At 43.1% G+C, this 24,776-nt stretch overlaps 1 protein-coding gene across 1 annotated transcript in view; it reads right to left on the reverse strand.

Annotated features, from left to right (window-relative positions):
• Positions 1-24,776, reverse strand: part of Ccdc148 (coiled-coil domain containing 148) — a 262,678-nt gene that overhangs the window by 123,036 nt on the left and 114,866 nt on the right. Inside the window, exons 8-9 of the mRNA XM_048426217.3 lie at positions 21,267-21,405; positions 18,140-18,346 (exon numbers count right to left, since the gene is read on the reverse strand). Of these exons, the coding sequence (XP_048282174.1) occupies positions 18,140-18,346; positions 21,267-21,405 (346 nt within the window). The remainder of the gene's footprint in view (positions 1-18,139; positions 18,347-21,266; positions 21,406-24,776) is intronic.

A 24,776-nucleotide genomic window follows, 5' to 3' on the forward strand; every position in this document is an offset into this window, starting at 1 on the left:
GAAAAGAATGACTAAATGCTATGAGGTATTTGCTAAATGCCAAGGATGTTACCACGTGGTTAACACACATGGCCTCATTTAATTCAGCACAGTGGAATAAGGCTTTGTTTATTCTCTATTTTATTCAAAAGCAATCGAGGTTTAGTGGGTTGGGTAACTTGTTCGATGTGAACAAACTTACAGGTAACTGGAGCCAAGTTAATCTTAACCAGAATCAACGGTCTAGCCACTGCTCAAATAGTTCTAGCCTCAATCACTAAGATATCCATCCCTTCCTGTCTCAATCCATAGACAGGTCTGCAGGTAGCAGTGATTTTCTTTCTTAAAATATAACTTAATTTATTTGAAAATGGAATCAATAATGACTGATGAAAGTTGCTGGAATGGCTAAAAAAAATAACCAGTCAGATTTTTAATTAGTAAATACCAGTCACCAACAAAGTATTAGTTATATGTGATGAACGGAATTGGAGTTTGATGGCTTCTCAAAGCTCTTGCTTTTGTCATAAGCTGAGAGCACAGGTAGAGCCACCCACTGACAGGAGGAGGAGGAGCATCCCTCAGGAAGACTGGGTAGGACCAAATTTTGAATAGCTGTTCCAGTAGAACCTGGTTTCTACCACAGAAGGACTTTTGTTAGAAGCAGCTATAGCTCAGCAAGCCTAGGTCAAGGTGCAGAGCCCAGGTTCAAGAGGGTAGACGTCTGAGAAAAACGACCTCTGGGCTGGGACCTTGAATAATTTCAGTGATTCAGAAATCTTAGCCACTTAAAGTCGAGTCTGGGCAACACCATGAGACCCCAGCCTCGAGAGAAAAAGAGTTATTCCAAAGCTGTGGACCTGGGCTCTTAATGCTTTCATGCACATGAAAGAAGGAGCATGGTCCCAGGAAGAGGATGACATCATCTGATATCAGATTATTTCCAGGAGCATTTAATTCAGTAACTACCAAATAGCCAGAGCATGGGATGTATCGAAATACACACTACAAGACAGAATCAGCAAGGATGAAAAGTTATCTGTGAAAATTACCAGAAACAGTCTATAAAACAAAAATATACACTATGATCATAGAGATACAAGTTGAACTTGAAATTTTAAGAAAGGAATTCAAAATTGTGGGAGAAGAGGCACATTATGGAGTATGAAAATGTCATTATGAAACTCATCACTTTGCTCAATGAATACACACTATTAACAAGCTTCAAGAGCTTTAGCCGAGGTACTCCGTGTGAATAGATAAAGCTGCTCTCAGCAGACATGAGTTATTAAATGAAAATCTCATTGCCGGCGGTGAGCTAACTTCTATGAGTTATTAGCCAGGGAAGGCCTCTTAAGTCAGCAAAACAATACAGGATATTGCCACTGTTCATGGTGGTCCATCAGAACTAGAAGATAAGGCCTTATTGTTGAAGGTATCACGTACTTCGGTTGGAGGACATAGATAAAATAAGTTAATTTATTAACTTGGAAACTCCTTCCCTGCTGGCTAGCTTTTGTAGTACGGGAAGGTGCTGTTCTGTGACAGCTGGGGAGAAAGGTCATCCACGGGCTTACTGAGCTCTGTGGACACCTCTGACCTGTCGTGGAAGCTGTCGCCACTGGTGCAGTAGTGGCATGATTGCTGAGAGCTGTATTATGCGCTACTTTACTGCTGTGAAGAGGCACCATGACTGTCTAAATTAGGATTTCTATCGCTGTGAAAAGACAACCGGACCCATGGCAACTCTTACAAAGAAAAGCATTTAATTGGGGCTGGCTTACAGTTTTAGAGTTTCACTCCATTATCATCATGATGACAAGCATAGCAGCATGCAGGGAGACATGGTGCTGGAGAAGGAGCTAAGAGTCCTACATCTTGAATCACAGGCAACAGAAAGGGAACTGTGTTCGACACTAGACATAGTTTGAGCATATGAGGCCTCAAAGATTGTCCCCACAGTGACACACTTCCTCCAACAAGGCCATAGCTTCTCCAACAAGGACACACCTTCTAACAGTACCACTCCCTATAGGCCAAGCATTCAAACATATGAGTCTATGGGGGCCATACCTATTAAAACCACCACAATAACCAAGACAACTTATAAAAGAAAGCATTTAGTGGGGGACTTGTTTACAATTTCCTAGGGTTAGTCTATGATCATCATGGCAGACATGCAGGCAAGGCACTGGAGCGATAGCTGAGAACTTACCTCCTGATCCGCAGGTGAGAGGCAGAGAAAGAGACAGCAAGCCTGGGCTTGGCATAGACCTTTGGAACTTCAAAGCCTACCTCCAGAGACACACTTCCTCCAACAAGACCACACTGCCTAAATTTCCCTAAACAGTCCACCAACTGAAAACCAAACATTCAAATATATGAGCCTAGGGGATGTACTCTCATTCAAACCAACACAAGAGACAACCAGTTTCTTTCTAATAAAGTTTGAGACCTGGTCCATAGGAGGTGGCTCATGCCTGGTATTATAAACCTGGTCAAAAGCCATGGCAGGAAAAGTCCCAGAGTCTAGAGGGCAAGCAACTACTATTCTTTAGTGAAAGGACATAATATGCCCATTAGACTGCCTTCTAAACGCTTATGTTTATGGCTACCAGTTAGTATCAATGTCAGCTTTGATCAGAGTGGCAGTTACTACAGGGACTCACAACCAGTACAAGTGCAAGTGCTGAGAAAAAGTGTTTGGTGAGTGCTCAGCCATAAAGGGGAACCTATAGCATTTGTCCTTAGATGAAGGCAAGGGAACACCACAAAAAAAAAAGGCAGGAAAAGGTAAGAGCCAGAGGAAAGGATACGTGTTATTTAACACTTTCTGACATAGTATGGCTAGTCTACCCTTGTACTCACAACAGTTGTGATTGCTTTACAGGGACCTTCAACATTTTATCACAGATGGGGGAGGGACTGATGAGCACTCTCTCCTCCATGAGAATTTGCAGGCAGTTAATAACAGTCTGGGAGAGCACTCATGAAGCACCACCTCTCTCGGGGAAACTAAGGGCAGTTAATTGTTGGGAGAGGGGAGACATTTTCTTAGTGGTATAGCCACTGGTAAACTGCCCAGCCTTTTCGAAATAATCCTTCATCCATGTTCACATGAGCAATCCAAATTTAAATCATTGGAACACACAGAGAGAGGAGGAGGCTTGGTAGTTTAAATGCAATTGGCCCCCACAACCTCATAAGGAGTGGCATTATTAGGAAGTGTGGCCTTGTTGGAGGAAGTGTGTCACTGTGGAGGCAGACTTTGAGGTCTTATATACTCTCAAGCCATGCCCACTGTCTCAGACTACGTCCTGTTGCCTGGTGTTCAAGATGTAGGACTCTCAGCACCTTCTACAGCACTGTGATTGACTGCCTGCCACCATGTCCTACTATGATGATAATGGACTGAACCTCTAAACTGTGGGCTACACAGTTAAATGCTTTCCTTTGTAATAGTTGCCGTGGTCAAGGTGTCTCTTCGCAACAATAGAAACCCTAATAAAGACAGGGGGAGCATAAAGGGCATTAGTGAGGGAGAAGAGAATTAGGGAGACTGGAAGGGAGAAATGGGAGAGTGAATATGGTTAAAATTATTATACAGGCCAGAGAGATAGCCCAGTGGATAAAAGCACTTGCTGGAAAGCCTGTGTCCAGATCCCTGGTACCCACACAAAAGCGGGAATGAGGTTTGACAGTTGAGGTTGTTCTCTAACTTCCAGCAGGCACAAGTGCACCCTCATGCACATCATGCTATAATGAAAACCCATTATCATGTATAGTTGATATATGGTAATAGAAATGCTTAAAATTTTTAAAAAGAATAAACCAGGTAAGTTCAATAGCAGATTAGAAACAGGCGAATGAAGAAATGATGGTCTGAGCCAGGCGTGGTGATACACACCTTTAATCCTAGCACTTGAACTGCAAAGGCAGGTGGATGGTGGATCTCTGTGAGTTCAAAGCCAACCTGATCTAAGTGAGTTCCAGGACAGCCAGGGCTGCTACACAACAAAACCCTGTCTCAAAAAACATAAAAGCCAAAAGCAAACAAAACAGAACTGATAGCCTGTATAAATGTTAAAGGAGTTATCAACCACTTTCTGATTGAATTTAAGTCCTGCTCTGTAAGATGAAACCCATAACTGGCATCGTATTGGGACCAACAGCCTGTGGCTACACATGTCATAGGCCATAGGTGAGAACACACTACTATTATTCTGATAAATGAATGCTATATTATAAATGATTTATTATATCCATAGATTGGTTCATCTCTCAACCCTCATCAGAGAAGTTTCCTTTTTCTGTAGATAACACAGAGGCCTACAGCTTGTCAAGGCACAGGAAATAGGAGATTGGGGAGTGCTCAGCTCCAAATGGGTTAACATATGCACCCTTCTGCCAAGGATCATCATCATGGAAGAGGAAATGGAAAGACTGTAAGAGTCAGAGGCAATGGGTGGCCACCAGGAGATTATATCTTCTGGACACAGCAGAGCAAAGTTACACATACGAACACTACAGCTGTTGACACACTCAAGCCAGACAAAACCCCAACATGGAGGGCAGAGGTGAACATGAAACTCCATCCCTAGCTCAGGCTGTATTGATGATTAATAGCCGCTGCAAGGGAGAGAGTCGGTTTTCTGAAAGGTGTGGTCCCTGACAGGTCAACCCTGTTCCAGCAAAGAACCACATGCCCAAGAGAGAGCGATCAGCACAAATTGGACTTGATGGGGTTTACAACAAAGATGAAGGCACAAAACTGGGTGGAGGGATGAGAGTAGATCAAAAAGGAGTGGAGAGCAGAAGTGATGTAATCAAAATACATGTGTGAAAGTCTCCAATAGTAAAATACTTCAAAATAAGAATAAAGTTAAAAAAGAACTGCTAGGCTATAATGCAGAGATGTAGGAATTTGTGAGACTAACCAGGCAGGATGACTTGCTCTACGATAATTCAAGGCTAACTATAAAGCTATGCGAATTAAGACAGGATAGCACTGGCCCATGATCGCAGACAGACAAATGAAACAGAACGGAGGGTCTGGAAATAGATCCACACATTTTTAGTCAGTTCCCGTTTGGTGCAGATGGAGCTGCAGGGCAGTGGGAAAGTACAGAATAAGCTGCAGAGACAACTGGCCATCCGTGCGAGAAACGGTAGAATTGGGCCTTTATGTCATTGCACGAAGAAAGCATCCCAAGTAGATTATAGGCCTGAGTATCAAAGGCAAAGCAGCAAAACTTCTAGAAGATCAAAAGGAACATGGGCTCTCAGACTGAAAGGCAAGAAAGGATTTCTTGCACAAAATATTAGAAGCACCAACCATAAATAACCTACACACTTCATAAACACAACAGGCAAAACCTTACGCTTACAGCTCCTTCTGCGTGGACAGCATTTCCCCTAGTTGTTTCCTTCTTACCTTTCTCCAAGATTCCCCTGCTGTCACCTTCTCAAAGAGGTTTCCCAGTCTGTGAATTACTAAGCTTCTTCCCCTTCCAGTTGTTGTGCGCTTTTCTTTGTTTAGCATTTCTCTCCCGTGCGCTTAGCACGCACCTCTCTTGGGCATAGATATTGTATGTCACTCAGACTTCCAGCAGGTAAGATCCACAGGTTTGGAATTTGGGATCTTTCCCATGTACTTCGTCGAGTGCTAGCAGGAGACCAGCACTCACTAAGTCTTCCCTGAATGAACAAGTTTATCCACCCTCCCATCCCCTCCATCCCTGCAGTAATGACAACAGAAGCATGGTCCCTCTGTCTCTTTCTCCTTCCTCACACAGTTCTGTACATTTCATCCCTAAATACCCTCTGCCCCTTTTTCTCTTTTGTCATCACTGTCATTCAGATGTCCACCATCCCTCTCTTAGACTGTAGCAATGGAGGCTCAGCTGTCCTTAGACCCCTTTTCATCAAACTCATCCTTTCTCTTACCAACCCCAGTTATCGGCTATCATAAAGCATGTCCCTCCTCTGCCAAAACCTAATGGCTCCCATCACACACATACAGTAAAATGCTATCTCCTTGATGTTGTTCACAAGACTCTGCAAGATCTAGTACCTCTTTATCTTGTCTCTCCTTACTCTGTGACCGATAAATTAAGAAGAAACATCAAACTGGTTTTGTACCCCGACACACTGTTTATGAAAGATTGATTATGAGTTCTCAGTGTCTAGAATATCCTCCCATGCCTGCATGGGAGCTGACATCATTCTTTGGCTGTTGTTTAATTGGTGGCCTCCTCAGTATTGACTACTACAACCCATTCCTTCTTATAGACTCCTTCCTTTCTCCTAGAATCTCTCACACAGGATTTATCACCCTCCAAGATGACTGTTTTTACATCTCTTGCCTCTTCTACAAGAAGCTGAGGTCCCTAAGGATGTTCTACTCATCCCTTAATGCCTTGTCCCTATAACAGTGCCTGACACATGGGGCGGGGCGGTGTACGAAGGCCTGTTATTGAATGAGGAAATGAATGACTTACATCGTGTCAAAGAAACATGATTTTGTAATAATCAGAAAGTATATTATTAGTCATAAGCAATGTAGACGCTTTCAAATACTCAGGCATTCAATACATACCTTTTACAAATCCCATTCTTGTCAAAGTAACGAACTAGGCAAAAAGCCCAGAAGAATCATTTTAACTGTCTCATGTGGTTCTTTCATCCCCGGAAAGTTGATTCTCTTTATTACAAACGCCTCAGGCACTGACAGATCATTTTCTCAGGGTTTTGTTGCTGTGGTCGCTTAACTTTATTCCTTTCCTATTCTGTCTGCCTCTCTCCCTCACAGAAGGAGAATTTGCATCAAGCCACTACAGCCAAACGGTTACAAGACCATACATACAGGAAAGACTCAAATAATTATTTTAGATGTTTTCAAAATGGGGTTTTTCTTGAGGAGTCCATAGGAAACTACTCTAACTGGAATCATTTGGGCTACAACCAGTCTGATAGCCAACACCAAGAAGACACTGCTCAGAGTGCTGGAAACTCTACTGGTGGGATATACTTGAATGTCACTGGAATAGAAACAGAGATGTTTTCCTAATAAATGATTGGCTTATTTTCTTTTCTGTTGCCCAGGGAAGTCTATGAGAATAAACAGTACATTAAAAGATAATCCTTGCCTGCACGTTTGCAAACCATCAATACTATTTCAAGATGTTTTTGATGAAAGCTTTTCCATGCTTTCCAAGGTAAAAGCAAGGAGTCAGGACTTGAATCTTTCTGCACAATTATCCCTTCACTCGGCACCTAATGATTCCCCAGTATGATGACGCCAGAGTGAAAGGGCAGCTGCAAAAGGCAGATCTGTCTTCTAAGTGCCTAATGGCAGAAAACATGTGTGTGCGTGTGTGCATGCATGCGTGTGTGTTATAACACAGAGAGAGCCTTGGCATTATGAAGACGGTGGGAACTGTCTCATGCACAACTGTTCAGCTAAGTTAATGCTATCAACACATTTCATGATGCAATTTGCTTAAGTTGTGAACATCAAAGATTTAAGTGATGTGAACATACATGGGTATAACAAAATCCCTCCCTGGTACAAGTTAACAGTGGTATTTACTAAGTATCCTATGGGTGAAGATGGGGAACAGCCAAAGCAAGCTGGCTAGCCAGACAAGTCATTTAAGTGAGCCTTGGGTTCAAGGAGAACCTGCCTCAGTGAATCTTATGGAGACCTATTAAGGAAGATTCCCAAATCAGCCTCAGACCTCTACGTGCCTACAAACACATGTGCATACATACTTATATACCACTACACGTACGAATATGGGTTCACACTGCACAAACAGAACTCACACAGATATATTCAAAACGAATTATTTTCTTATTATGAATATTTGAGACTTCTTTATAAATAATGTATCTGATCCTTTCATTAGATATTAAATATACAAATATATTTTGTTGATTGACCTGTCTTTTGTTGCCTTATTTGTGTCTTTTGATCACTTTGAAGATATCTAATTAATCTTTTTTCCCTTTTTAGAGATAATACATCTGGTGTCATGTCTAAGGCATCTTTTTCCAGCTCAAGGTTGTAAAACTTGAGTCAGTGGTCCACAACAATTGTCCACTTTAGATTAATTAACTTTATATCTTGGTTGAAAACCAACTGGGCTATAACATATGGATTTATTTCTGGATCTCCTATTCTGTTCCATCAGACACATTTATGATTCTATTTAAGTTACCATGTCTCTGTTTTTCACAGGTATTTTTAAAACCCTTACTTTACATCTCCCAGTTGGGACTTCCCCTCTTTAATTATCCAGAACTTGACATTACAGCTGACTTGTTTTTTTTTTTATTGCATACAGTCACAGTAAGATACAAACATCTATATCCCAGACCAAGTACCTTCATTTGCAAAACATCTTGTGAGATATTGTTATCACTTGCCATTGAGATATAAGGTTCTCATCATAAAGAACATTAAAAGGTACAGCCTCTTTTAAACTTTATAAACTAGACCCACGGCAACAAATCAGCCTTTAGAACCAAGGCATTTTAAGAGTTGGACTACTTGCAATATTTTACTTGGAAACAGTATGTAGGTTCAGCAAGTATTCAAACCCTGTAGAATTTTAATTAGCTTCCTGCCAAGACCCACCAACAGTACAAACTAGCTACACGTAGGAAATGCTATCTGCTGCTGTGACCGAAGAAAGACCTTCTGGCATTGATCCTAGGGTTCCTAGGAGTTCCCTTGCCTCTCTCAATGTGACACCTATATATTCCCCACAGAAACATCTCTACGAATGACTCCCCACCATAAGGCCTTTAAGGAAGAACGCCGTGCTAATGCCAATTATGCTGATGGTGCATGGCACAGTCAACCGTGCCAAGGCATCAATAAGTAAATGTCTGAAGTTGGCAAAAACTATTGAATCTTTAATTCATGTGGTACACTGAACATCTAACTTCTCCAGTTATCGTCTTTTCCTCCTGCTCTAACCAAAGAGGTATATTATGTATGAATAACTAGCTTATAAGATGTAACTTCTATATCTTCTATTACTCAGCAAGTATTTCCTGAGATGACAGCAGAAATTTAAGTAAAAGTAAATAAAATACATGGGCCCTAAGGCTACTGTGTGATGGACACATCCTTTCTCTGTATATGGTCAAGTAGGCAAGTGGCTGACAGTTAAGCCTGGGAGAACACTTCTAACTCCAAGGTAACCTGAAATAGGGTCTTTTGTCTGCAGGATCTGCTCCTGTGTGTGCTGTGCTACGGTTTGAATGTGAATGTCTCTGCAAGCTCATATGTTCAAATGCTTGGTCACCAATCAATGATTCTGTTCAGGAGGTTATAAAACTGTTAGAAGGTGGGTTCTTTCTGGAAAAAGTGAGTCATCAAGGGAGGTGGCTTTGAAAATGGCAGCCTAGCCCTGGTTCTGGATAAAGGTCTCTGCTTCCTGGTCCCCTACTTGTGCTGGGCTAGAATTTCAATTCCAAACCTGTCCAACACTGTGTTCTCTGACCTCTTAGATTCCCATTTGGTTTCCAGTTATTTAGCATCTATTCTTTATTGGTCTTTTGGCATTCCCCCCGTACATTCAGAGATTACAGAATGGAAACGGGTCTAAGGATTGTCTCTATACACATTTTGAAGGGTCTTTACCCCTAAAATCCTCTCTACATTAAATCTAGCTCCCTTTGCAGCTCATATCCATGAAACTAAGAGTGAATATTTCTTATTTTACAAGTAAGCATGGGTTGTCAAATACCTACAAAAAATATAAATTTGACTTTATAGTTTGAATGAAAGTCCAGCCCATAGAAGTTAATCATCACCCTGAAATTACACTCCAAAAAGATTCTATCTGGATTTGAGTATTTCATATCATATTGGTGGAACCTAATTCCAAGGCTATTTTCCAACAACAAGAGGAGGCTGAAGTGTCTAGATATAGTAGGGAGGGCCTTGGACCTTCCCCAAAGCAATGTGCCTTACTCTCTCTGTGGAGTGGATGGGGGTGGGGGAGTAAGTGAAGGAAATGGGAGGAGGAGAGGGAGTGGGAACTTGGATTCGTATGTATAATGAAAAAACAATAGTTTGTTTTCTTCTTTAAAAAATAAAAATAAGGGGCTGGAGAGATGGCTCAGAGGTTAAGAGCAATAACTGTTCTTCCCAAGGACCCGGGTTCAATTCCCAACACCCACATGGCAGCTCACAACTGTCTGTAACTTCAGATCCAGGGGATCTGACACCCTCATACAGCCATTCATGTGGCAAAAGCACCAATGCACATAAAATAAAAATTATAAAAAAAATAAAAACAAAATAAAATAAAGAGGAGGTTGAAGCAAGAGGACGTGATAGAGAGAACTGATGTAGTGAAGGGCCTCTATCATGGGGAGTGAGCTCAGATGCTGCTTATTCAAAACTCCATTGTCTAACTCACACTATCTCATCTCCATCACTATATTAGGATTTCATATCCAAGTCATACAGCCAACTAGAAATGGGAACAGGGGCACAAAAATGAGACAGGAGGAAGAGAACCACGACCCAGGTAATTTGACTCATGCCTGACATATACCCCAGCTTTATAGGCAGCCACGTTTTATTTTTGAAACTACATCTAACATCTTAGCATATATGGTGTTGATAATTAAGTCCTATACTTTGCTCCCTAATGACTTTGTGCATGATATACTTGCCTCTACAGCACGCTTCCTCATAAATAAAGCAGAAAGAAGGTAATAGAAACATCACTATGCCAGGAGGTATTGAGAAGGGAGAAAAATGACTGCCGCTGATACACTTCCCTTCAACAGAATTTACTGAAGATCTTATCATAGGCCAGACACTGGAAAATGTATTGGGGGAGAGGAGGTTCATATAGTAGCAAGAGGAAGAAAACAGGACGTTGCTTGCCAGTGTGTTGCCAGCATGGATTTCTCAGCGTGCTGTGATCACAACTATCGGCAAGCCAGAGTTAGGTACCAGGGGCCAGAGAGAACAAAGAGTGTATTAAGTCTAATTATAGACTCAACTGAAGTCGTCCTGCAATGAACAATTGAGCTAAGTCTCAAATAGGGAGACCGGAGAGACACGGCAGCAAAGCCAACAGCAGCAGGCAACAGGGCAGGGCTGGGAGAGAAAACAGTGCTGAGTGCAGTAGAGAAGGCAGGGAGTGAAGTTCAGTGACTTGGTCTTTCTCACATGCAAAGTGCAGAGTGGAGGGTGATGAGAAAGAAAGCGAAGAAGGGAGTCTCGTCCAATTGACTGAAGGCCTGGAAACCCACCAAGACATTTGCCCATTATTGTGAGCCATGGCATGCCATGGAGGAGCTAGCAAAAGTTAAAAAGAAGCAACAGCATACTTTTTGTAAGGAAAAATAAAAAACAAAAAAAAATCCTTTTCTCTTCCTCTTGCCCTACTTCTACTAGTACGTTTTCTTTGCTGTTGTTGATGCTGGTGATGATGCTGGTGATGATGGTAATGATGCTGGTGATGATGGTGATGATGTTGGTGATGATGGTGATGATGTTGGTGATGATGGAGATGATGTTGGTGATGATAGTGATGATGTTGGTGGTGATGGTGATGATGTTGGTGGTGATGGTGATGATGTTGGTGGTGATGGTGATGATGTTGGTGGTGATGGTGATGATGTTGGTGGTGATGGTGATGATGTTGGTGGTGATGGTATTGTTGTTGGTGATGATGATGATGATATTGTTTTTGTTGTCATTGTTGAGAACTGGTCTTGCCGTGCAACCCAGGGTCAGGGTGAGCCAGCCCTCCCAGTCCTCCTGCCACCACCTCGGACTGCTTGGAAGGTCCAGGTCCATGTTATCACTCCAGGCTCTGAACTGAATTTTAGACAGAGAATTTTGCCCCCTATGTAAGGGGAAGACTTGAAAGGGGTAGAAAGTAAGACAAAGTGTTAAAGTACATAGTTTAGGAACTGAGCCAAGCCCAAGGATGGAAAGGAAAAGTTACAGGGTTAAATCAGACGAATATCCGATATTGTCAAATGAATGCAATGGTGAGGGAGAAGAAGAAGCCAAGTTACAAGGAAAATAAAAGCACCATTTACCACAGGAAACTCAAGATTTTCATTTTTTGATTTTGTGTTTGAGGCATCTGGAGATATCTAAAATTAATATAATCAGTGTGTCACCAGGCAAAGGCAGGAGACAGTTATTCAGGGCTTGGAAAATATCTGAGAGAAGAGTGGCCAACGAAACCAAACAAGGAGCCAAGGAAGAAACCCAGAGGATACCAGGGTTCTAGAACTGTGTGGGCAAGGAGACCTAGAATGTGGCAATGGGAGTTCCTGAACAGATAGATGTCAAGAGAGAAAAGATGGAGAGAGGTGGGTGATTGACAGCACATGAAGAGGAGCAGCATGGGGATGAAAACCTAATGGGTTAGGTCACATGGGGTCAACCTATAACCTTGCACAGAAAACTACAGAGGTCTAAGAACCAGGAAGAATGCTATAGGAAGGTTGATTTTGTTGTGGGATTTTTGATTCCTTTAACCAGTAACTTTGGGGGATTATGAATCCTAGGGAATGGTTTTTGTCTGTGGACACGACAATTTATAAGCTTAGGGAGAGGGTCTCATCTCCTCTGGCTCACATGCTCTCTTGGGTGGTGAGAACGGAGTAGGCGGCTTGCTCTTCAGCCCTGGACAGAACGGCTGGACGAAGGCAGCGGGATCAGTAGTGGAGTCTAAACTGTTCTGTGTCAGTGAGGGTTCACCCCTAATGGGTACCTAAATGACTTCCTGAGAACCTGTGGACTCCCTAGGTGCAGAGCACGACTTTGAGACCCGAGGTTTCCTTGCAGAGAAAAAGGTCTATAAGTTGAGGAAAACACTAAGAAGATCTTGGAGCATGAAAGTGCAATTAGAAAGTCTGCAGGCTCCAGGATCGGCTAGAAAAGTAGCAAGTGTTCGGGAGGACTGAACCTGAACATGCAGGTGGCATTGTTGGGAACATTCACAGGAAGCCTGGCCAGGAAGGCTGGCACCACCAAGGGCAGAAAAACATGTGGTGTGAGGGAATGAAGAGGGTGGTTTCATTTCCCAATGATATAATTTTCTTGATAACCAGGCAGTTGTCTGTCGCTGAGTCCGGGCATCAGGTGCACAGTATTAGGCGAGTGCAGGTGGGCATTATAATAGTCACAAAAGGAATGGGAAGAAAGAGAACAAGCTTCCCAGGGGGCATGAGAATCTAGAGGTTGCTGTCTTCTCCACAGCCATACACGGTCACTCGGCATGGAAGCAAAGAAAGTCACTGACTAGACCTAGACATCTTAGGGAAGCCTCCTCGGTTGAACTGTGAAGACAGGATGGAAGAATTGCCTGTAGAAATAACAGGATGGTCTGAGTTGGACACAGCACAAGGGCTGCAGGGTTTGTGGGAGTAGGAGATATGAACGCATGCTTCACCCTGTCTCATCCTGAGAGAGGTCTAACCAGCTCTCCTTGCTATAGCAGCCATTACTGACAGACCACCGAAAAGACAAAGAACAGGCATTCAGCATTCCAAAATTTCTCAAAGGCTTTTCTTAAGACATAAATCATTTAACTCACTCCCCCAAAGACCTTTTAAATTCTAAGCCTGAGAACAAAATTATGGTTAAATGTTTAATTAATGTTTATTATAGCTAGTGTATTAGTTTTTGAAAGGTCAAATTTATGATACAATGAAGTAATATTTTTTCCCACATTCTGTGGGTCTAATACATAGCACACCTGGGGCCAACGGGATAATAAATACCTTCCATTATTCTGTGGTGTTCTTTGTATGCAAACCTGTGTGGGGCCGAGATAGATAGTGTTGAATTTCAAACTGAATGAGCGAGTATGAACCCTAGGCAGTCCCTTCATCTCTCAGGACTCCGCTTTCAGCTATAAACTGATGCTGAAGAAATAAATCTCATGGTTTCTTCCATGTCAAAAACTGTAAGCATAATTGAACATTGTAAATTACTGCGCAATGTACAGATTTATCTCTTTCTTTTTATAATATATCTCCATCCCAGCTATTTACTGAGTCCTAGCCCTCCCCCATTAGGAATGCAAATTCTGATGGCAACACTCTATCTGCGGGACAATAAAATCTACTTCACCACAACTTTGGGTTCATAAGTCTCCCCTTTTAAATCCCACTCACCCGCTGGCGGGTGCATTCGTTCACCCTCATCTTTTTTCTGTTGCTCTAAGAGAACATGTGAAGTTAAATAACTTCTAAAAAATTTTGTTTGTTTCGCAATGCTGATGGCTAGAGGGTCCAAATAGCATGGTGCTGGTATCCTAAGGAGGCTATCCAGAGGCTTCAAGTCATGATGGAGAAGTAGAAAGAGGGCTGACTACATGCAAGAGAGCGCATACCTTGCTTTAGAATAGCACATTCTCATGAGAGCGAATGGACACTGGGAAGAGCTACCTGCCCCGGAAGTGTTCCTGTGACCTAACAACTTTCCACCGTGCCCACCTCCCAGCACACAAACCTTGGGTGACACACTCAAACCCTGGTAGCCTTTTTGTAGTCACATCTCTCCTGAGAGAATATGCCTGTGTTGTCTTCCAGTCAGCCAGGCGCTGCAGCGCCACCTCACATGTCAGCTGAAGCTTGGGATTGAGCAGACTGTCAGAAAGACTATGGAGAGCAAGAGGACCTCAGTGTGCTGAGGACACACTGGACAGTGTGATGTATGGGAAATAATAAAAGCAGCATTTTATGACTTATAGACCCCAGTTTGTGACCTAGAGAGCTCCCAGATCCAAATTCAGCAGACTAGGGGCTATAAATCAGAAAGCACACTCTCAGACATCAGAATCCAGGTCCAGTAGATCAGGGTCCTTTCCTCTATGATCCTAAAATGACTTCTCTTTTCGTTTCCTGGAACCTTTGCTCTCCAGGTCCCACAGAAAAGCAAAGGAAGAGGGAAGGCCTGACAAGGGGAGTCAAGCACTGTCCTCTGATGTCATTGACAGGGTACAACTAAACCCAGCTGGTGGCTAATGCTGACTCTTGCTGCCCTAGCAATGTCATTGCCTTAATTGCTAACTGGACCGTCCCTAAAAAGTGTCCCTACTGGGTCCTGCACATTTTCATCTGACTAGCCTACCAGGTTGTCACCTCTTGTCATTTTACCTTTGTTTGGGGGTTACATGTACCTTTGTTGGGGACCCAGGTAGGCACAAAAATCCTGCCTGGGCAGGATACCCCTGATAATGACCTCTTACAACTGGCCAGCACTCTAACTAGGGCACCTAAAACATTGATGAGCAGGATTTCATTAAGATCTTCCAGCTTCCATTTGGGTATAAAAAGTTGAAAAAGAATGTCGCTCCTACTTGCACAGCAAAAAAAAAAAAGAATTCAAAAGCTGATTCACCTTCGTCAGAATTTTTCACAAACCCATCAGCAGAGACCACAAGGCCATAATTGAGTTAGGACAGAAGTCTCTAAGGACACAGGTGATACGCGAGGTGGCTCACCTACAGCAGACCACCTGCAGATGAGGTCACTGTGCATAGGTGCAGGAAGACAGCAGCTAGGCCTCTGTAATGAACTGATAAATTTTAATGATTTTCACATTTTGATTTAGCAGAGCATGAAATCCTAGCGCCGGCAGAAGCGACAGACACAGGTCCAAGGAAAGGGAGTCTCTAATGGCAGTGCAGGTATACAAGAGAGAAACTGAAAGTGGGAGGGGCATATTACAGATTCATGGGGAAGGGCAGCAAGCACACAGAACAGGCCAACAGACCCCTGGAGCTGGAAAGAGAAGGAAAAGATCCTCTTCTGAGCATGGCAGGAAAGTATCTCCATCAAGAGAACCACTAAGGGGGCACCAGGCAGTTTGTCATGGGGGAAAACATCCTTAGGGTCACTGGGGAGGCTGAGGGCCAAGGTCCAGGGGCTGTGGATAAAGAGGGAGGGAGAGCACTCGTTCCCTGGGGGCACCAGTGTCCAGTGACAACCTAGTGCAGGGGAAGGGGCAGAGTGAGGGGCAGAGAGTCATGGGAGAGTCTAAGGCTCCCTATCACACAAGAAACAAAGCCGCAGCCATCACGAAAGGACTAGCATGACTAGACAGAGGCACCTGCAACGGGGATAAAAAGGAACGAATTGCAGAGACAAAACACTGTTAACTGTTCTGCTCATCCGAAACCACTGCCAAAAAGAGTAAAGAGGCAAGCAGTGGACTGGGAGAAAATAAAAAATAACAGAACGTGTATGGAGAATACGTAAAGAACACATAGTGAGGAACAGAAATTCAGGGACCTAAGAGAGGAGCAGCTAAGACTTGGCTGGAAGGTTCAGCGGCTGGACAGCGAGCATCGGGGTTCTCTGGTCTTTATTTCAAATGCACGTGGAAGCTGTAGGCCCTCAGCGACCAGCCTGAGCTCGAGACTGGCTGAGGCAAGGCTAGTGAAAACAGGACGCAAAGGATGTCGGCTGAAAATCTGTATAGCGTCTTCGGGGAGCTATTTAAGCACTGTTCACTCAACCTACGGCCACTCAGACCTCGTGATCTACCCGCTCTGCTTCCCTAGACGCAACAGAAATAAGCATGTCTGTTCGGGAAGGCACGTCTGCTTGTGTTCAGAATAGCAAAGCATCGGAAAGCCGTATAAATAAACTGTGTGTGTATATAATGAAATACTACACAGCACTACAAAGAGCAAATTGCTCCAATGTGAAACAAGGTTCTAACAAAATACAGTGAGCATAAGGAGCTTAAACGCTGTATCCTCAATGGCTTGCTGTGCATCAAACCCCTGGAGTAGACCAAACCCATCCGTAGAGATGAAGCCAGAAGAGGGGGTAAGCCATGAGCAAGCCTCTGAAGCACAGACGTTCGTTCTATATGCACAATATCATACTCAATGTTCCCATGGAAAAGAATAAGTGAACTTCACTCCATCGCTCACTTAAGAGCCTGACTGCACATAGTTACCCCAGAGCAGCACAGCATGGCTCATGGCACAGATCAAGGGCGAATGGCAATGCTCACAGTGTGGACAGAGGCAGTCTAGTAGTGCGAGGACTTGCCCAGCCCCTGACCCTGTGTTCCCTGTCAGTCTCCAAGGGCGAGAAACATGTGCCAGCTCTGTAGCCTGAGATAGATCAGCCTAGAAGAGGCAACTTCTACTTTCCTAGGTTCCAAACTCATGAAAAGGAAATCTTCCTACTTTTTAAAACATGTCAAGCCAGCATGTTTCCTCTCATTTTTTTTTCAAACAGGCATTTGTTTTTAGATATATTAGAACTATACCATAATACTCGCCAGGCTTCTTTTCTAGTAAGAGAATAAAATTTCTTGCTGGGTCCTCCTATATTACTTAGCAGTAAACCAAGATGACTGTATCTTGTTGCACGCGAACACAACTTGTTCAGTGGCCCCTGTGACTGCAGAGGATCGTGCACTTGCTCCAGCAGAGCGACAACCCACGCCTTCAGTTCTCACATGGAGACAGCATCTCTGCATCTGCCCTTGTACAGCAGACACCCACACTCCATTCCTCCCACCACAAGCTCGCCGAGCATAATGAAGCCCCCTCACTGGCTCGGAGGAGGAACAAAGCCCCAGCTATACCCTCATACCTTGCTGAGAGCTACGTATGGCCACTACATGTTCCATGTGAATCTTCTTGGCCATTTCAGCTCTTCTGTGTGATAGGGTCTGGCTCAGTGTTGGATAGGTCCATCTAGACACACCTGGCAGCACCTCTGGCTGGTTTTAGATGTCACCATCAACATTCCAATATTGACATCCTGTTACAATAACTGTAGGTTGAGCTTTATAGAAGTGCTGAATGCTGGCCATTTTTTACCTGAATGAATTACAATATCTTACAGTTCAAACCAACAGTTGTCATCAAGATGGGCTTTCCAGAGAGTGAGCTTCAAGTAGAATTTGAACAGATGTAGACTTGTTTTTGTTTGTGGTTTTGGTTTTGGAGAAAGGGTTTCTCTGTGTAGCTCTGGCTGTCCTCGAACTCACTCTGTAGACCAGGCTGGCCTTGAACTCTGCCTGTCTCTGCCTCCTGACTGCTGGGATTAACAACATGCACCACCACCACCTGGCATTGGTAGATTCTTAAGTGTCCACCCTGGTATCCAAGCACCCATTGCGACGCCTTACCTTGGCCTTCAGATCAGCACACAGCTCCTGCTGTCGTTTCCTGTCCTTGGCTAGCATGCTCTCCATTTCATGGGCTGCACAGGCCTCGAGGAGGGTCAGCATAGCTTTCTGTAGGAAGTCTTTCCTGCTTTTAGTCCAATTGTCTATCAGGATTCTTCTCTGCTCTCCAGCAAAGTGATACTGATCACAGTATTTTTCATGTTCTACCTACAAAGGTAACAGACAGCGGTTACTTAGCTCTCTGAAACAGGCCTGTATTTTATGTCACCATTAGGAAATGGACAAACTTCATTATAATCAAGGATTTTGAACAAGTAGGGATAAACATCCTCACCATAATCAGGAACAAGACACGAGCTCCGGTCTTCAGAGACTGTGCCTAACTGGCAACTAATGATACCACTGACTCTTAATTTTAAATGGCAATGTTTCAACGGAGAGCAATCTGTCTCCCATATGCAATTTTAAGTATTCCACTTTAAATCAATTTTGGTATTTTAAATGATTACATTATGTTTCCGTTAAACAGCATACTTTGATAAAACACTTTTTAGTGCCACAATAATCTTAGAAAGTCACAGTTTTGCCTTTCGTCACTAAAGTGATCAGCTGTGAGGATGCTTAAACGTAGTTCTGGTGATGACACCTTCCGGCCTCCCCCCACTCCCATGAGGGACATGGCTTCTCAAGGGGGTCGCAGGCACTTCTTCCCTGGGGGGCACAGAGTGCTAGGGGAAGCGCAGAGACGGGGAGTCTGGTGTGTCTGAAATCACTGCAGGTGATTCAGAAAACGAGAGTCGCTGCTGGAAGGGATCTTTCACTTTCCTCAAATGTCCCACACCTCTGAATCGGATCAGTTATTTGATCCCTAAGTGGCTAGTGTTTAAAAAGAAAAGCAAGCTAAGATATGCCCCACATAAAGCAATGCTTCAGGCGGAATTAATTAGGATCATGATCTGACTTGAACTAGATACAGCACACAGTCTGTACACTTCTTAGCTTCGTTCTATAAAGCTAAAAATACACTCCACATCTGTCAAGCATCAAGGAAAGGAAGCACACACCGTGCAGAAATATATGGTGATCAATCCAACGTAGAAAGTAAATGTAAAAATCTTTATCACATCAATAGTAATAAAATATAAAAATCTATGGTTACGCTTGATGGCTAGTTGCAGAGGCAAGCAGAACTAAGAGGGAATAAAAAGAAACCTCTAATTTGATCAATTAAGAACTTTTTAATGATCTATAATGAGTTACTTAAAGACCAAAATTAAATATTTACTGCATGGGGACCTGATCCAGCACCATAAACTGAAGGAAGCCCACAAGCCTGGCTTGGGGCAGTCTGCACAGGGTGGTAAGGATATAGGAAAGCTGATGGGCTGAGTGAGCTACCAGCTAGACCAGAACCAGGGCTATGAGTTGGCCTATCCCAACATCTACCCCATCTATGATCTGTGGGAGCACCTGAAGGGGCCAGTCCTGCAGATCCAAAGCTGCAGGATCTCCACAACAAAGAACAACAGGATATTCAAGAGGAGTCCCAGTGAGGGCCCAGTATTGATGGTGTAGCAGAAACCAGAGGCCTCAAACCAGGCCGATGACTCTGCAATGAGCACTTGCAAGTAAGGATGTCAAGACTAAAGGCTGTACTGCGTGACTCACTGTGTCACATTGCAGCTTCCGCAATGAAGTTTTTTCTCTTAAATAATTTTATTTTATTGCGGAGGGGGCGAGTTGCAAGGGCAGGGGGCAGATACAAAGGGACTGGGGGATGAATGGGGATGAATAGGGGCATGATGCGAAAGGCATGAAGAATGCATAAAATGAACAAAAAAGGGTTTTTTATCTCTAAAAATTAAATAAAGAAACGGATATTTACTACACAGGGTTGGCGAGTGGGATGGAGAAGGGTAAGACGGAGGGGAGATGACCGCCACACAGGCAGTGCGCTCTTCCAGTTCCTCGGCAGACATTAGTGATAGCCATGGTGCTTCATCCATGGTCTCATGCACTAAAGGACTTTCACGGGAAGTTGTTTCCAAACGCACGTGAGTGCGTACGATTGGCTTCTTCATTTGAAACAGTATTAAAAGGGGACCCGTGTGACATTTCACAGCCCAGCTCGTTTAAAAGTTAAATCTGCACATGCGTGTTATCAGGGAAGTTCTACTGAATTGATTGGGGACATGGTAATTTTTAGATTCTCAATATCGTCGCCATGCCCACTTCAGAATGAAATACTAATTTCCCAGTTTCTTCTCAGGCAACTTTCAGTTGTGTCTTTGGTCCCTGAGGTGGCATCTGTGGTTGGGACCATGTGGGAAGCAGGCCGAGCTGCGTCGATAGAGGCCAGTAACATTTCCCAGGGTAAATGCTGGTTCTCCCAGGCCTAGGATGAAAGTGGACCGGGCTCTGTGGGAAGAAGGTGGGCATTCTAGTTTCAGGCAAGAGCCAGATAAGGCAGAATCTCCATAGTGAGCAGGTAAGGGATGGCGTGAACTCCAGGGGTGGGACCAGCTGCTCTTCAGCTGGGAAACTGTGGGGATGGTCTACCAGCAGGTGAGGGCACAGTACTGGCCCTGGCCGTCCCCCCAGACTTTATGGACTTAAAACAGGACCCACAGAGGCTTGCAACCTATGACAGTGTCTTCTATAGTGGGGGGAATAAAGACTTCTCAGAGTCTTAATTAGGGTTTTCTCCACTGTGAAAAGATGCCATGATCACGGCGACTCATAAAGAAAGCATTTCATGAGGGTGGCTCACTTACAGTTCCAGAGGTTCACTCCATTATGATCAGAAAGGGGAGCATGGCAGTGTGTGCAGGCAGACATGGTGCTGGAGCTGGGGATGCTATGTCTTGCAGGGAACAGGAAGTCGACTGACCATCACACTGAAGGAAGCTTGAGATAAAGAGGCCTCAAAGCCTGCCCCCTCAGTGGCACACTTCTTCCAACAAGGCCACACCTCCTAATAGTGCCACTCCCTATGGAGGTTATTTTTTTTCAAACCACCACAACTATTTAACAGGCATAAATTTGGCTGCTTACTAACTAGGGACCACTAAACTCTGCAGTTCACAGGTGTGTAGGATATACATATTCATCATAGGGATGCACTCACCAAAAGATGCCTAGATTTGTGAGGAAAGTGTCTTTGTAACATGTCCAAGTACAGAGTCCTTCTGCCAAGGAGATTTCCAGGGTACTGATCTAAGACAGCCTGGTAAATCCACTGTTCTTCTTCGCTTAGCTGGAAGTTTCTGGAAGCAATAAAAAACATCACAACACAGACATGAGCAAACATGGAGTTTAAGGGACTTATAATAATCACAGAGGAGGAGGCTTTCTTCGAAGATAGCGTCTTACTAATTTGTTCAGGCTGCTCTCAAAAGAAGCCCAGTGTCACCCCACCCCTACACAACTAAGCCCGGGAAGAAGGACCTTGGGAATGCACCGACATGCCCGACTGAGACATTTTTCCTTAGTGCTAACCACTGAGCACTTTCCAGAGAAGTACTAAGCCCACCTACAGTGGATTTGTTCAGTCATTGGTTCAATCTTGTCAGTGTTCCAGGCACAACTTGAAGATGTTGGTGAAACACAATATTCTCTTAATATTTGTTCTAGTTTGCCTTTAGCGGTATTCTATTTCTTTATTTTATTTATTTTTCAAAGCAATCTTTTCTCCCTTTAGCAATATTTTAAAAATCGTCACCAGTGAACGAAGTAGATAAACACTGGAAAACAGCTATTAGGGATAAAGACTAAAAAGACATTTTTCTTATTCAACAAAGTCCCCATTTCTACACTGGAGAAAAGCACAGATGTAAATAGATGAACATTTTACATAAAGGGAAATAAAGACAGATTGGCATTTATTTGAGGTCTACACTCCGAGGCAAGTCAAATAATCTTTTACTTTATTCTCTTTACCTCCTGCTTTGTGGATAACACCACAGACTGGTGGTGGGAAGAACAATGGTGCTGCATTTCTGGTGACTAAATAATATTTTTGTTGAGATTTCATTGCATGCATTGTGTGTGTGTGTGTGTGTGTGTGTGTGTGTGTGTGTGTGTGTGTACATGGGTGCCCAGGAAGTTGTAGAGCCTCTAACCTGAGTCAGTTCTCTGCTGTGGGAGCACATTCCGTTCCTTCAGCCGATAGCATTTAAGACACCAGCCCACTTGGGCGTGGTCTCTTACACTGCAAATGCAGTTGTAAAGTGTGTGCTTGCGCTCTCACTTCTAGTCTCTGTTCCTGTTTGTGCAGAGGACTGTTATCTAGGACAGTGATCTATAAGTTTCCCTTAAATAAATAACCCTTTATTATTCATAATTCTGAACTGGTGTGGGATTATTTTGTGACTTCCGTCATCAGTTCTCTCCTTCTACTATTTGGTTTTCAGGGGTTGAAATAAAAATTGTGCGGCTTGGTGGAAGAACCTTTACCAAGAAATCACTTGTAAACAAGACCCTGCATATGCCCTAATCCTGTGTCCACTCCATTCCAACATGCCTAGTCCCTTCCCACCACTTTTTACATATATAATTTATTTAACATTATTTTATGTGCATTAGTAGGAAGGTATCAGATCCCCCAGAACTAAAGTTACAGACAATTGCAAGATGCCTTGTGGGTGCTGGGGATTGAACCCGGGTCCTCCGGAAGTGCTTTTTAACACTGAACCATCTCCACAGCGCATCCCCCCATTTCCCACTTCTACCAGGCGCTGGAATATGATTCATGATCTACATGAAGTATTGACAAAGTCTGTTGCAAAGTGAAAAAGTTGCACTGTCAGTTTGAACTCTAAGCTGAATTAATGCCTCTTTATAGTCTGATTTTATTTGCATGTTATTATTACTCCTGTTAAGTAAATTAGAATAATCAAATACAGATGCAATCAGAGGAACTATTAATAGTAATGAATATTTCTTTGATCCAAGATAGATTACCATTGTTTATTTCTACTGTTATCAATGATCTTACAACTTAAATTATGCAATTCAATTTTTTTCCAGGTATTTTTCTGCCTCTGAGAAACATTTGACATTGTAAGAAAATAAGACACCTTTAAGTGAGAGTAGCTAATGGGCATTCCACCATCCTCACACAAGGTCATCTAGTTTCTTCAGTCCACTGATAAGGAGCAAGAGAAAAACAATTTCAAAAGAGAAAATTCTCCATACCTACTACATCCAAGGAAGAAAAGAAAGGTGAAAGATGGTCCATCCAAAGGAAACTGTTCAGTGTGTCATAATGATCTAATTCAGGAAAGGTATCAAATGTATTCATTCATGAATACACTAAGTGTTTTGGTTCCAACTGGATAGGTTCTGCATGTGCAGAACAGCCAAAGGCTTCTGCAAATAAAACATCTCAAGTAGGAAAATTAACCCAGGAGAAAAGCTTCCCTGAGTGCACTTGGCATTTAAAGTGCCCTCGGGTTGTCAAGGACAATGCCTCTGATCCCCTCTCAAGGACCATTTTCACTCACGGTAATGTGCATGCATTTTAACAGTGGTTAGCAGGAGAAACTCCTCAGTACCATCCCCCAAGCGATAGAAGACCAGAACTAAAGTCCACGTCCTTATTAATGTTTTAAATTATTTCTAAAATCAAAGGGTCTTGAGCACAGCTGAATTTCCATCCTTATCTGATTCGTATGTATGTGGGTTTTCTCCAAAGAGGAAAAGAAAGGGACAGAACCCTAATCCAGTAAGTGCCTGTCCTTTTAAACTACTATCCATCTATACAATAGTGGCTGTTTCTTAGGGGGATCTCCATCACCAAGATACTGTGAGTCTTGGCTGGTGACACCTAGAGACCCTTCTCTTCTGTGGAGAACTTTCCTGGGCCAGAGCAGAAACACCACATTCTAAGACTCCCCTCCCACGCCATTTCCAAGGCCAGTCACTAATAGCAGCTGAATGTAGACATAGGTCAACAATGTTAGCCAGGTAAATTCCCTCTAAAGGGGGCAATGCTGATGCCAGTCTAGCTCAATTGACATTAGTCAGCCTCCACCGAGATGCCCTCCTGCCTAGGCATCCTCCCCTCTCCCTCACAATCTATCTTAGAGCATCCTCCAAAACTCCATCATTCTAAGAGCCTGTCTTGGTTTTGTGTCTGCAGAACTCAGCCTAACATAATCCACAAGCAACCTTTTCCATAATTTTTAAAATGACTTGAATGGCTTGATAAATAGATAAGTAGATTTAAACTAATTACTTTGATGGTTTTGCCTACCGAATAGTAGTGCAAGATTGTAGCTGTCCACAATGTGTGAAGAGCAAACATTTACTGAAATGCTTCTCAAATGCAAGCACACATTAAGCAGCGCACACTCCTATAAATAAATACAAAGGCAACAGAAGAATTTGTGGCATTTGGTTTACTTTAATAAACTGTGTGAATATATTAATTAGTTGCTATCTTAATGACATTTAAAAACACTTAAATGTTTGAGTTGACTATAAAACATTTAAACCAGATATTTAAAACTAAGTAAGCATGTACAGCAATGATATCCATTTTGACCTTCCCGTTGATTTGAGAAGCTCCACATCTCAGCTATCTTGTTCTAGTTACTAAAATTACACAAGTTGTAAGTCATTTTTCTAGTACACA

The sequence above is a fragment of the Myodes glareolus genome, chromosome 21 (assembly GCF_982192425.1).
Source record: "Myodes glareolus chromosome 21, mMyoGla1.1, whole genome shotgun sequence".
NCBI lineage: Eukaryota > Metazoa > Chordata > Mammalia > Rodentia > Cricetidae > Myodes > Myodes glareolus.